General features: G+C 46.5%; 1 protein-coding gene across 4 annotated transcripts in view; it reads left to right on the top strand.

The window, feature by feature from the left end:
• Positions 1 to 10067, top strand: part of LOC135378927 (caspase-7-like) — a 307214-nt gene extending 297147 nt beyond the window's left edge. For 3 of the 4 annotated variants that reach the window (XM_064612101.1, XM_064612102.1, XM_064612099.1), the window contains one exon: positions 4945 to 10067. In XM_064612101.1, coding sequence (XP_064468171.1) covers positions 4945 to 5463 — 519 coding nt within the window. In that variant the 3' untranslated portion in view covers positions 5464 to 10067. The remainder of the gene's footprint in view (positions 1 to 4944) is intronic. The other variant, XM_064612103.1, reaches the window with a different exon arrangement.
• The last annotated feature ends 4231 nt before the right edge of the window (positions 10068 to 14298 follow it).

The raw sequence follows: 14298 nt of genomic DNA on the forward strand, positions 1-14298 counted from the left end.
ACAATGACATGAGACGTATATATTTGCGTTGCTGGATTACGTGGTAAACAATCCTTTTTATTTGATGTGTGCTGATGAAACTTGGCACTTCCTGCTTTTAACTATTGCGTCAACATCGTGTGAAGTGTGACTGCTCAGTTGCAATCTGAAGGACTGCGTTGAGGTGTTCGTTTGTGAGTTGTGAGTGCAATTTGGACTTATTCAGATTCATCACAGCGGAAAACACCTGGCGTCGCACTGCAGGTCAATCAGTTCCATTTGTGGTCATGGGGAACGTTGTCCACAGCTGCAGAAAACGGCGACCAAAAATCTCCCGTTTCAAGTATCCTGAAATCGAAGAATTTTTCGCTCGGGAGATCACCAACGCTGCGACTGAACCGGTTCCTTTCTTGTGGCATTGAATCCACCAAATTTACAAATGGGCTATGTAGGGTTTCCTAAGAAATTTTGGTAGGAATGTTTTAGGAATATCAATCGAGTAAATATAAGCCACGCAGGGGCAGGTTTAGAGAGTCGTCAGCGAGGACGACGAAAGTAACACAAAGACCGAGACAGGGAACGTCGTACTTTCAACCTATAATCATACGATTAAAGGTGGATTATGATGAAAAGTTCGGCGTTCCCTGTCTGTCTGTTACTTTCGTCGTCTTCGCTGTTGTCATGTACCAACCCTTGGCCAACTTCGGCACCCTTGATATAGAGCAAAGAGAGAAGCGGACGTAGTACATAGATCCCTGTTGTACGCCAATGTCAGATAAGAACCACTACCAGTTATATGTCTATTGGTTTTGTTGTCAACGTTTTTCTAATCCTACATATCTCTTACCAGGTCGCAGATCAGAGCTCTTCTCAAGAACCCAATCTCTTTTCCCAGGAGAGCAACAGAACGTTGGCTTATACACACTTCCTCCCCCGTCCTGGCTATCCCACACATGCCATTAAGATTCACACGTGTTAATGCACTCGCGGAAGAACCCAGATGAGCAGTCTGCTGAAAACGATAATGCACACCAGCACACGTTGCAGTGGATAGCCAGGTGAACACTGACAGCATTTTGCTCTGATGCTCATGTACTCTGAGTCTTGTATTGAGACACCTGCCAGTGTGCCCGATATATTTTCTTCCGCAGGGCAGAGGGATACAGTAAACCACATTCTACTTACAAGCGTGAACTGTAATTTGTGTTTCACTTCTCAGGTAGACCGAGAAGACAACCTTTAACGCATGCAATGAGAGCCAAGCAGATTCACAAGACGAAATGAGCGGGGGGGGGGATTTATTGGCAGAAAAAAAAAAGACAAAAGGGGAAAGGTCAAGACGACATGGTCGGGCACACGGCAGACATGCACCGGTCGCTCTGCACTCTTAAATTTATAACACCCTTTAGGGTGTAATCCGGGTGTAACTGGGGTGTAAACTAATTTTTACTCCCAAATTACACCAGCTCGAAGAAACATGCTGGGATGAGGGGTGTTAAATGGGTGTAGAAATAACGTAACACCTTATTTACAACGTCCCCTGATCTTGGGTGTAAAAGAGGTGTAAAATGGGTGTACCGGGCATAGAGCTTTTACATGAAATGTATTTCTTTTGAAAGCACAATGATATGCTTCATGTTACCTACAGATGCATACAATAGGGCACCTCGGCAGAAATGTTGAGTCTATACTCTAAATCCTGTGACGAACATGTGCCGGTTAAAAAAGTTCCCTCAGAAAGTACAGCCGGTACACAGCCGTAACTGTCTGGAAGCAGCCGTAGCAGCTATCAAATAGCAAGCTCAACGATCCCTATCGACAAATATGTGTGCCCCGCTGAATAATATGTGTGCCTCCTGAGCCGTATACTCGTGTGCTTGTCGAATAATCCGTGTGCCGGCTGAATATGTGTGCCTTCGCTGGAGCGTACTACGTTGTTCCGCGCTCCGCCCGTGAGGAGTGACGTGGCACCGCGTATTCTACCGCAGTGCATTCGTCGCTGCGTTCGTGCCTGTTGTGTGCGCTGCAACCTCGCCTTTGAAAGGACGACAACCTTGCTTTCTAATTACAAGTTTAATGTTTGCTTAAGGTAAGTCAACCTGGCTGTGATGCAACGTACGACGCCTGCGTTTTACTTGTGTTTAACAATCGTTCTGTTGCAGACGATGGACACATTGCAAATGGCGGCAGGAGTGGATCGGCTACATCGGTGAAGCGACAATTTGTATTACAAGAGAGGCTAATTGTATTCTTTCGTTACAGGTGAACGTGGGACTGTATCGACTGCAAGGACGTGAGTTACAAAAAGCTGTAATATTCGAGCATTAACGTTTGAACAATACCAGCGTGATGTTCACTTCGGTTTCTTTACAGGTAGTGTCCTGTTCAACGGTCACGCATATGCGTGCAAAACTGTAACTGCTTCTCACATCGAAGAGGGGTCGGTGCCACATGCTCGGACAATTATTCGTCGGCCATTTCGTTTGGGGAACTGTCGTGTTCGTCACTAAGGATGGCCTTGGTTGAGCTTTGCAGTGCCAGCCTGGTACATCGGAGGGGTTGTGTCCATGCAACGTGTGCTTCATATGTGTGTGTTGGGATTAGTGAACCGTGTATGCTTTCCATTCAGCCAACGATGATGTACTGGATGAAATTTAAAGGTATGTGCACGCCAATAAAATTTGGTGTTTCAACTTCAATGTCCTTGGATGATTTTCCCCCTATTTTCTTCTTCTTTTTTTCTTTTTTTCCCCGAAGCCTGGAGGTCATTTTCTGTTAGAGAACTTGAAAGGCATAATGTGTCTCGCGTATTAGTTGGTACAAGTATTCCTTTATTACGGCCGGTACACTGTGGCTCCCGACGTCAGCAGCGATGTCGTACCAGTTGTCTCAGGGGGCACAAGGCACCTATAGCTTTCGCAGGCTTCCTCTTGAAGTCATCTGGTGCACTTTTTGTGAAATGTACCAGTTGATCAGGCGGCACCTATCCGTCGATGGGTTTAGAATGTACATTGTACCTATTTGAGACGTACTTGTCTGAAGTTTGGGTTTCGGGCTTTCACGGCATTCTGCAGCTTCTGTGAAGAGTCGTTGCAAGTAGTAAGCAGCAGGCAGGTCGGGAAAAATCTGCTGTGCCAGTTTATTACTCACTGCCTGCAGCATGCCGCAGCAAGCAGCGAAACCATGAAACCCAAATGACAGACAGTATGTCGCCAGCAGTACATGTCCAGCTCAATATGACTTTTTTTTTTCAGAGCATTCAAGAAAACCTGTGAAGCGAAAAAGCCGCTGCTCCTTGCTCGCTCTTTCGCTGCTCCTTGAGGGCACATTAAGCTTTGGCACACTTTGATATACTGAATTATGTATGAGTAATTCAACTCCTCATTTATTGGACTGCGTACATGTACATAGATTCACAGTTTCTGGCTGCTGGCATTTGTGAGAACTATAGCATCTATCTCTCAAGTAGCACATGTATTACTTGACAACACCTTTTTGAAGGGTGTAATATTACCAGTGGTGTTAAATTACACCCTAAAGGGAGTGAGTTATAGTACTTTTGGATTACACCCTAAAGGGTGTTTTCGAAGTATCAAATTACACCCTTTTTTGAGGTTGTAGTCGGTTGAAAAGGGTGTTATATTACACCCTAAAGGGAGTGAGTTATCGCACTTTGGGATTACACCCTTATTACACCCTAAAGGGTGTAAAAAAATTAAGAGTGTGAGAACTGAAAGACAACTGCATCTGATGATAGCAAGATATTTTAAATAAAAGTGTGTAGACTATTTGCGCATTGTGCATGTTGTACATATTTTGCATTGCGCAATTATGTCCACATTTTGCAGGTTTTAAGCAGAACACGGCAAAACCTTAACATATGTCATCCTGTCGCACATTTTTAGGTTCTTTAGATATAAACAGTTTGCATCTCAATAGTTTTATATATAAAAATTTAGCACACCTTCATTGGATAACTGTTGTTTGAACACCAGGCACTAGCAACCACATCGAGGTCAACGTAGCAAAAACTAACAGTGCTTCGTTTACCTGTAAAACAAACTTTACACACCTCCGCTACATGTGAAGTGCTGGAATACCTCGGGTTAGTTGTGTCCGTGATCTTTGAGGCAGCTCCGATGCCATACTGACGTCACCTGATCATGTCGCCGCAGTATGTCGTTCTGCTCTTCGGACACTGGGTTACTTAACTGACACGTGTCAAGTTTTTGGAACTACCTCGGTTTTTGTTAAACTCTAGAAGACGCTCGTTTTACCAGAACTAGAGTATGCATCTGTTGCATGGAACGCTTTGTGCCATAGTGTGAGAAATCGCCTCGAAGCTGTTCAGAAACGTGCGCTTCACTTTGTTCCCAACTTTAACTCCGGGGTATCCCTGTCTTTGATTCGTTCGACTACCCGACTCTCTGAAAACACTTTCGACTCCTCCCCCTAACATCGCTGCGTCAAATTGCTGATTCCACGTTCCTTTACGTGTGTGCAATGTTAGCTCCCCATTCTTGCTAGGCCGCATAAATTTCCGCTAGTCTTGTGGTGCCCTTCGCAATCCCCCTTCATTTTATGTGCAGAAAACCAGACCATATGATCCACTCACACGCTGCCAAATTTCGGAAAATACATGTTCGTCCTTAAATCCTATTTTTTCCTCATACGCTGAATTTAAAAGTGATATGCATATTATTTAACTTTTGGTGCCTTCATCTGCTTCTTTGCTCTTGCTGCCTTCACTATTATTATTTAGTAACCTTTGCTTCTCACCATTCCACTGTCTCATGTTTTGTTTCAAATATTGCGCCTCTTCCCCAATTGCCGTTTTCCTCTATTATGTCTCTCATATGTAGATCCTTTGTATGCATGCTCATTCTTTCCCACCTTCATCCGTTTGAATATTGCATTTTTGCATTTGCATTTCACATATAACGTCGTTCTTTGTATCTTTTTCAGGTGCGGCCACCAAGTCCGCGTATTGAAGATAACCGAAACAACCCTATTGCGGATAGGAACCTGGAGGTTGTGTCACATACAGAGATAAACTGGAGGCCGAAAGGAATAAGAAAGTTGGTGAAACTTGGTGAAGTCGGAGGAAATTACGGAATAGTCAGTACAAGGTTCATGTTGAAAGGTTACACCTTCGAGCTAGAGGTTACTGCCGAGGACGAGGATGGAAAGCCGCATCTGGCGGTTACGCTACGCCTGTGCCGCGGTCGCAATGACGATAACCTGGAATGGCCATTCAGTACGCCGTACACGATAACCCTCTGCCACCCTCATGACGAAGACTATACCATCCCGGTATCTGCTGGATTCGGCACCCATACCCGTACTTCCTATGTGAGACCACAGGATGACAGTAATCCTGGTGTTTGTTTCTCCCTCATACCGCTTGAATCATTTCAACAGCGCCAGTATATAATCGACGATGCCCTTTGCTTGTCATTGAGCTTGCACGCTTCAGTTCAATAATACACTATACGCTAATGCGTCAAAAACCCTCTATATGATATGCTGAGTACGACGCTTTTATTGTAATATTTTCCAATGTCGCAGAACGCACGTGTGGTCTGTGCTACACCAGTGTTGTAGACATACAGAAACACACAAACAGAACACATTTGGGTAATCCACAATGACGGTACATGGGCCACTGATGTAAAGGCAGGCAGTAGGGTTCGGAATCCCGAGCCGTTTCACATTCCCGGGATTTCGAAATTTCGAAATGTGGATCCCGGAATCCCGGGACGGGATCGGGATTTTTTTCGAAACTATACCCAGGATGCCGTATATGACCGTATCCACTTGCACTTGATATCCGTATCCACTTGATATAGTTCACATCTCCTGTCATCCCCACGGAACATTCGAAAGGAAAAAAGCTGAAAAAAAAAAACTGCTCAATGGGGCAACCCTGCGTATTACATTGAGTATTCGCACCGTGCCGCGACAAACGAAAGCAGATGTCTGTCTTCCTTCCCTTTATCAAATTCCTTGAAAGTACCGGCCTGATGGACTCCCTCTAAGACCCCGTCAGCGCCGTCAGCATCATCCTCATCACCATCCTCTCATTTTCCCCCAATAGCAATGGGGTAACATTCTGCTCAATGAGCGGAAGTCATCCCCATATCATCGTCATCATGTATCTCCCTCTCTCTCTCTCGCACCGTGCCTGCATGTCAACTGAAATGCCGCAATGAAATCCGTCTCTTCTCGTCGTCTGCTACGCAATACCTTCTGGCTGCGTCCAGGATATTTCCCGCAGTTAGTAGTGCACGAGAATTCTAGTTACGCAGCCGCAAAAATGAATGACGTATTTCGCATCATTCGCTCGAGTATTCTGGGGAATGCCACTTGTGTGAATATATGGAATAATGTGGTTTGCTCGTCTTGCCTTTTATTCATCCACAGTGACTGTTGTGTTCTGGTCTGAAGCAGCAGAGTCTATAATTCTCTGAAAAGGCTGTCTCCATTTTCAGGTTTACTTTAAAGAGTATTTATTCTTGTTGAATTGTATTTACTGTTTCAAATATACTTATTCGTGAGGATTAAGAGAACAAAAGAGATATCCTGCAATATTTCTTGTTGTAGGATTGGAAAACTCCTTCTGATTTCATGGGGGTTTTATGCTACATGAGGGCTGTTTTCCTCTACAGCTTGCGTAGTTTACATGTGTCAGCAGCTAATGTCGTTGTAAAGTGTCGTGGACGACTAGGTTGGTCCGTTTCGGAACGCAAATGATTTTTTTTTAGGAATGGACGCTTGAAACAAAACGTGGATTGGAACCCTGCTTTCCCTTTCACTCGTACCGCGGAATATTTGTTGTCAAAAAAGCCGAAATTTATAATCTCCAAATCTCACGATTTGCCAAATGCTCAAATTATACTCAAATCCCGGGATTTCAGGACCCCGTGGTCCCGGGCTTCGGACCTAGACCGTAGTCGGTAACTGTATACACCCAGCCTTGTAAAAGAATCACGATTGTTATGACAATATCGAGAAAGTTTGATTCACTCGATTGACTTTGATTTATTTGATCTAAATCAACTTTTGAGGACGCATTTCGTTTCGACTACGAACACTCTCCTGTGAAAATCTGGGAAGTAAACCCTGACGACACACACTAAAAACAGCACTTCACCGCATAGCACGCCGTACGCCGACCATTTCCACGAATGATAGCGTTATCGCTTTTGATTCGAAAGTAGACCTGGGCGTGGCAATTTGGATATATGAAAATTGCCACAAAGAGGCATACGCATCCATCTCTCTTCGGATCACAAGCGATAATCCAATAATTCGTGGCGATGGTTGGCGCACAGCGTGCTATGCGGTGAAGTTCTGTGTTTAGAGTGCATAGACTGCACAGAAGTCGCTTATGTAGTTGACGCAGAGCAGTAGAGATGGAAAGAGACACGCTTAGAGTTCCACATCGAATATCAATCACCGTTGCTAAGCCGGAACGAATGAGCTGCTACACAGCACTTGAAACATTAGAAGCTAATTTCCTTACAAAATGTCAAGAGGTATACATGCGGTAACTCGAAGGCTGGCCAGGCATTTGAACGGCACATTTCTTGCCAATATCGTGCAATACAGGTAGAAAGGCGCTACGTAATTAGATATTGCAATGTATTGGACACATCGTTTTTTACTACGGAGTTGTCACCGGTTCTAGGTTATGAAGTGGAGGATATCCCCTTAAAGGAGCACTGAGGTGACTCCAATTTCTTTTTTCGATGCAGCGCGTTCGCCAAGGAATAATATGTGATCATGTTCATAATGGAGACACCTCAGAGTGTTATCATAATTTTGATGTCTGACTGCCTGAAGGGGAGACGCTATGCTTCAATAAGTACCCCGTGCGTGCAGTACTTCACTGGACATGGTTTCGGGCTCTTGGAGAGGAATTGCCGTGGGACACAGCGCTAGCAGACATGCTAAACTCGAAAAGAAGCCAAATGTGCCAACGATTAGGGACGCATCCTGGTAGTTAGAGGTAGCTCCCATTGCGGCCGTTAAAAAATAATTTTCTGGGGAAAATGCGGCTCCATCAACCATGCTATGGTGTAGGCTCCTCAAATACCAAAGTGGTACGGGGCTTTACTACCTCCACAGTCGTAACACGCCCTTAAGGCTCCTCTGCGCCAGAACAAGGTCAAACATACCACGAAACACTTGACGCCTTTTGCTAAGAGCTAGGAAATAAGGATGATAAAGGTGTCTATCATGCGAACTGTTCGATCCATGCGAAGGTCACGGTTACACTAGAGAAAGTTGGAGAATTATCTTCATCAGCTCATCCACCTTTTCTCTTTTCTTTTATGACGTCAAAATTTTTCTAATTTCGGTTTGGTCGCCAGGTCAACAATTTACGGTGAAACGAAATTATGCAGTATTTCATGACCATTCCTGACGTGATAAATCTGTGATTCAGAAACCATTACCAATCAACTGGCTCAATCCAGATAGCTTACACGTGTAAGGCTCTAGCTAACAGGTCACCGCAGCGGCTGACGCATTCTGGCGGGTGCGTGCGAGAGATACGGAAATATAGGGGTACGTGCACGTTGCCGGCAGTCTATCTCTCGAACGCGTTAAACTAGTTTGTCGATCGAGATATCTTTCGAAAGCGCTTGAGAAGTTCTACCCTGACCTTAAGCGATGTCCGATTCAACGAGAAGAACCAGTATTAAGTAAATTTGCAAATTTGAATATCAAATTTTCGCCAGAATGCGGCGTATAGAAAACTAAAATATGATCAGAGCCAAGGGAAACGGCAATCTGAAGAAAGTGCGGTTCGAGAGAAACAAACAAAAAAGCCCAAATTTCCCAGAGTCCAGCACCGAGCCATCGAGAGAGCTGAGAGGGCGACGAAGATTAGCGGTAGAGGCAAATTCGGCAGTCGGTGCTCATAGCGAGTCCGTACTCTCAAATAATATATAAAAAAACTAATGGAATGAATAAATACATAAACACTTGCATTTCTGTCACTAAGATCCCGCAAAGTAGTAATGGAATCGCAGATTGTGACGTTTTCACGTAAAACACTACGGCTCCGGCCAGACTGAGCCCACCCCATTTTATTTTATTTTTTTACGTTTTCCGTTTCTGGCAAGTAGAAGCAAACACGTGATGGTTAATGGTCGTTGTGTGTACATAATGAGTAACTGAAAAATGAGACAAAGATTTAGAAGTACAAATGTTCAATGTACATGGTATTGCCCCTCTAGCTTGTCCCATGTGGCTAACAGGAGTTTCAGAGCTGTGAAAATGTCCAGATACATTGACCATCTTGCACTGCAGTCTGAACCGACTACACCACCTCACCAACTACACTCTTAGAAAAAAGGGTGGAACAGTTACACATTTTAGGAGATAATGGCTATCGCATATGTTGTGCCTAAAAGGTTGCACAGTTCTACTTGCTACTTACGAATGATAGGGCTACCGCTTTTGATTCGGCGAGCGAGGGGGAGTATGCCTTCTTGTTGCAATTTGGATGTATGATAATTGCTTTTATCAACCTTTTAGACCCTTATGAGACACTATGTTGACCTAGGTGGTAACTATTTTCACACCCTTTTTTCTTGGAGTGTAGCCCAAGGCAAATCACTGTTCAAGTTATATGGAAAAAGCTCAGCGTAGAAGTGTGAAATTTTCATTTATTTTGCATCGAGCAGCTAATTGTCGGTACCTGTCGCTGCTGCTTAATAAGATGTGTGTTCTCAATCTGTCTGTATCATGCTTATGGCATTCTAATCGACGATATTGCGGAAAGCACGTTATTGCCCCATACGTTCATTTATTAATCCATTTGATCTCGGTTGTCACGCGACGCACACCCCCAATAATTATTATTAATAATAATGTATTTCTCTATCCGTTCTTCCTGCATCTGTATGTAGAAATTTCTGACGGTCTGTCGCTTAAAGATTGCATTGATCACCACTGGAGATATTTGTGGTCCTGTATAATGTTACAAAATTTTTCTGTCTGTTACAAAGTTGTCCATTTTCATTGTGTATTTTGTACGGCAAAAGCTGGGAAATAAAATGAAGCCCGTGAAGCCGCAATTGATATCTGTGCCGAGTTTCAATGAGTTGAAATGAATGAAATTTTCTTCGGTAGCCATCCGGGAGCGATAAGATGAAATTGATAGCGTAGTTGGTAGAATGGGAGTGTCGCTCTTACTGTACGATCAGGGAGGTGTAGCTTAGAAACTCCTTGCATAAGATATGATTGTCGATGTATGGTGGTCTCAACTCTGTAATGTAGAGTTCCTGATAAATGACACTGCTGTGGCAAAAGAGAGGGTGTTTCACCTAAGGTGTGGGGAAACCCACGTTCCCACAACTTCGGGGCGTCAGGCCGTCCGTTCCGTCCGCGAAGGAACAGGGAGCACAACCAGAAATTCAAACGAACATACAAGGTTTATTCACCTTCCAAGATATGGTATCCAGCCCGCGCAGCGGTACCCAACAACGGTCCAGGTTAGGCCCCCCTCTGACATACGGTATGTCGCTCTGATGCTCCCTCTGCCGTAGGGAAGTGGCAGCGGTGCCACATCCCCCCCCCCTCCTACAGAGTCACTAAGTCGTCGCTGAGGTCGAGGATGGCTTCATCCGCGGTTGAGGGAACTGGTCGAGGAATGGGCGGCGGCCTAGGGGGTAGTGACTCTGCCAACAGTTCAGGGCGAAGATGGCGTAATGTGGACAGGCCAGAGGTGACGTCGGACGTCGTTCGGGCTGCATCCAGGCGAGACTGATGCAGGGAGCCACTGCGGTGGGTGGCCCGGTGCACCTCAGGAACCTGGCACGTCGGGAACAGGATCAGCTTCTCCTCAGTGGTCAAAGGCTGGAGATTATCTGAAGGGTGCCTGTCGGCTAATGTGAGTCCCCTGAACGAGGCGGGGACCTGGGACGGGTCTTCTCTACGAAGAGGCAGGGGTTTACGGCTCCAACGTGAGCGTGAGGTCCACGATACAGGCAAGCCGTTGGGCACCACTGTCCAGGTGGCCACTGAATGAGATTGGGGACGCGGAGAGCGACCAGCCTGGTCCCTACGTCCAGAGATCCGAGGTAGACCTCCGCGTGAGCGGGATCGGGAGAACGGGCGGCCGAGCGACTGTGGGGTCCAGATGCCTTCCAAGTTCGACGGGAAGGAGAAGACGCCTGGTGCCGATGCATCTGCGAAGAGGAGAAAAGGGAAACGGTAAGAAGGCGGCCTCAAACCGTGGGTGCTGGAAAAGGCGCCACACTAAAACAGACATAGCGGAAAACTGTGGAACAGAAATCACACTAATACAGCACTAAATCACAAGCACTGTGCTTGGCGATGGAGATACTCGTAGCTACGTGCGCCGCCTGCAGGGACGCAAATCGTAGCGGAACGGGATCCGTGTCCAGGCCTTGGAGGGAGGCTGGTTGGAAATCGTGCTCCTCTCCGTCCGGGTCTCGAAGGTGGTAAGACTTGAGGTCCGAGATGTGAACTGGCCCAGTCTCTTCGGAGGTGTCGCAGCGACGAAGCCTGTAAGTGAGACCGGAGGAGCACGCACTTACCTCGAAGGGGCCATCCCACCCATCTGCGAGTGAAGCTGCAAAGCCTCGTGAACATAACTTAGCGGGTGAGTCCGTCGAAGGACGAGGTCACCGACGCTGTAGGTGACGTTTCGACGTCCACGGTTATACTGGCGAGCCTGGTCCAACCTTGCGCAGTTCAGATTCTCCCGAGCCGTCCGAGCTGCAACGTCCAGTCGACTCCAGATGCCCTCAGCGAACCTTGAGTAAGGAGGCCGGGTAGCACCATCCTGGAGGCCCAGAGCATTTTCCACTGCAAAAGGGGCCTCTCGTCCCAAGTTCAGGAACGCCGGGGTGAAGCCTGTAGATCTGTTGATCGACGTCCGTGTAGCGAACGCCAGCTCAGCCACGCGAAGATCCCGGTCACGGTGGTGCTGACTAGTAAAAGCAACCAACATCATTTTCAGGTTCCGATTAACACGTTCGGTAATGTTAGCCTGAGAGTGATACGGGGAAGTCTTCTTGTGCTGAATGCCTAAGACAGCGCAAGAATCTGAGAACACCTTACTTGTAAAGTAGGTTGCGTTGTCGGTGATGAGCTGTGCGGGAAACCCTGACCGGCAAAAGGTGTCGAGTAGTCTTTCCCACACTCCCTGGGAAGTCAGTGTCCTGAGAGGAAACAGCTCAACCCATTTCGTGAAATGATCAGTAACCACGAACAAATACTTGTTTCCTTTAGGACTACGGGGAAATGGTGCCATCACATCACAGGAAACTATCTGCAAGGGTCTATTACTCTGAACAGGCTGTAAGCGCCCAGGGGGTAAACCACCACGAGGTATTGGTCTCTGGCATACGGGACACGTACGAACATACTTGGTTACATCCTGCTTCATTCCTGGTCATGTTGCAACACGACACAACTTTTCATAAGTTTTCTTGCCGCTGCTCTGACCTGCCAAGGCCGAGTCATGAAAGTAACGTATGAAGGACTTACGGAACTTCCGTGGCACCACGACTCTGAACGGGGATGAGCCGTCGTCCTCATGCGCCTGGGGTATGTATCTGAACAGGATGCCATCCTCGCCCAGCAGATAGGAGTCGTGCCGTCCGTCAGTCGTTCCGGTGTCCGCCGAGTCATGCTCAGCTATGCACTGCTACACCCGCTGACAAAGGCCGTCCGCTCTCTGAGCGTCTAGGAGCTGTTCTCTGCTCACGACCGTGCCCCAAGACGAAGACACATCTCGTGCCACTTGTGCTGCTGCCAGAAGTTGAGAAGGCGCCTCGGTGCTTCCTCTCCCCCCTCCGGTAGAGGCGCGCGGAACAGCGCGTCTGCTACCACGTTCGTCAAGCCCCTCATGTACTCCACGTTGAAGGAGTTGCCTTGTAGCGTCAGGGCCCACCTGGCAAGTCGTCCAGACGGGTAATGGAGCCGCTGAAGCCAAGAAAGTGCCTGGTGGTCAGTCTGGACACTGAAGGTACTGCCGTGCAGGTAGAAATCGAACTTCCTGAAAGCGAAGATGATCGCCAAGCACTCCTTTTCCGTGACGGAGTAGTTCCGTTCTGCCGGATTTAGCGTGCGACTTGCAAAAGCCACTGGACAAAGACTAGCGTCAAGCTCCTGCAAGACAACTGCGCCAACACCATAATCGTTTGCATCTTATCGCACAATAAATGGTTTGTTAAGGTCTGGCAGATAAAGCCTACCCGTATCGGCTATTTCTTGTGATAGAGCTCGAAATGATCGTTCCTGCTCTTCTCTCCAATTCCAGCGTGTGTCCTTGCGCAACAACTGGTTAAGCGGCTGCTCTAGCTGGGCACAATTAGGAATGAATTGTCTGTAAAAACCAACCATACCTAGGAAGCGCTGCAAGGCTTTGACGTTACCGGGAACCGGAAACCTCCGTGATTGCCTTGCCTAGCGCCTGCACTGGGAGGTCATTAATAAAGATTAAGAAAAGTAGGGGACCCATAACTGATCCCTCCGGTATTCCGGATGTAACGGTCGCTAGGGAAGATGAAACGCCATTGGCGGTGACAAATTGCTTTCGATTCGCGAGAAAGTTGCGGATCCAGATAAGAACAGACAGATCGATATTAAGAGGAGAAAGTTTCTGAAGAAGGCGATGATGTGGCACCCTGTCGAACGCTTTCGCGAAATCAAGGAATACCGCATTCACATTGACCCCCAGTGACAAGAGTGGAAAGTATGTCATGGGTTAGACCTGTCAGTTGCGTCTCACACGAATATCCTCTACGGAAACCATGCTGAAAAGTGTAGAAAAACTCATTCGCCTCAAAAAAGCTTGTCATGTGATTGACGCTAATATGCTCCAAAAATTTGCAAGGAAGGGAAGTAAGAGATATTGGCCTGTAGTTAGATGGGCTGTGCTTGTCTCCTGATTTATACACTGGAATGATCTTTCCCACAAGCCAGTCATAGGGATATCACCGGTCACAAGAGATTGTTACAAAATTAAGACCAATTATTTGGCTGATATGTACTTGGTATTTTTCAAAAGTTTTGAGTTTATGCCATCAATGCCACATGACGAAGATAGTTTACAGTTATCGATAAGTTTTACAATGCCGTCGATTGTAATCGATATTAAACGCAGACATTCGTGAGAAGTCGTAGATAGGCGCAAGTGGCATACACGACATATCCTCGGTAGTGAACACCGATACGAAGTAATCATTTAAGATATCTGCACATTTGTCGCTATGCACTACCGACTTGGAAGAGTCAAGCAAATGTATTTCAGAGCTAACATTTGGGTTAATCACC

This window comes from Ornithodoros turicata, chromosome 1, assembly GCF_037126465.1.
Source record: "Ornithodoros turicata isolate Travis chromosome 1, ASM3712646v1, whole genome shotgun sequence".
NCBI lineage: Eukaryota > Metazoa > Arthropoda > Arachnida > Ixodida > Argasidae > Ornithodoros > Ornithodoros turicata.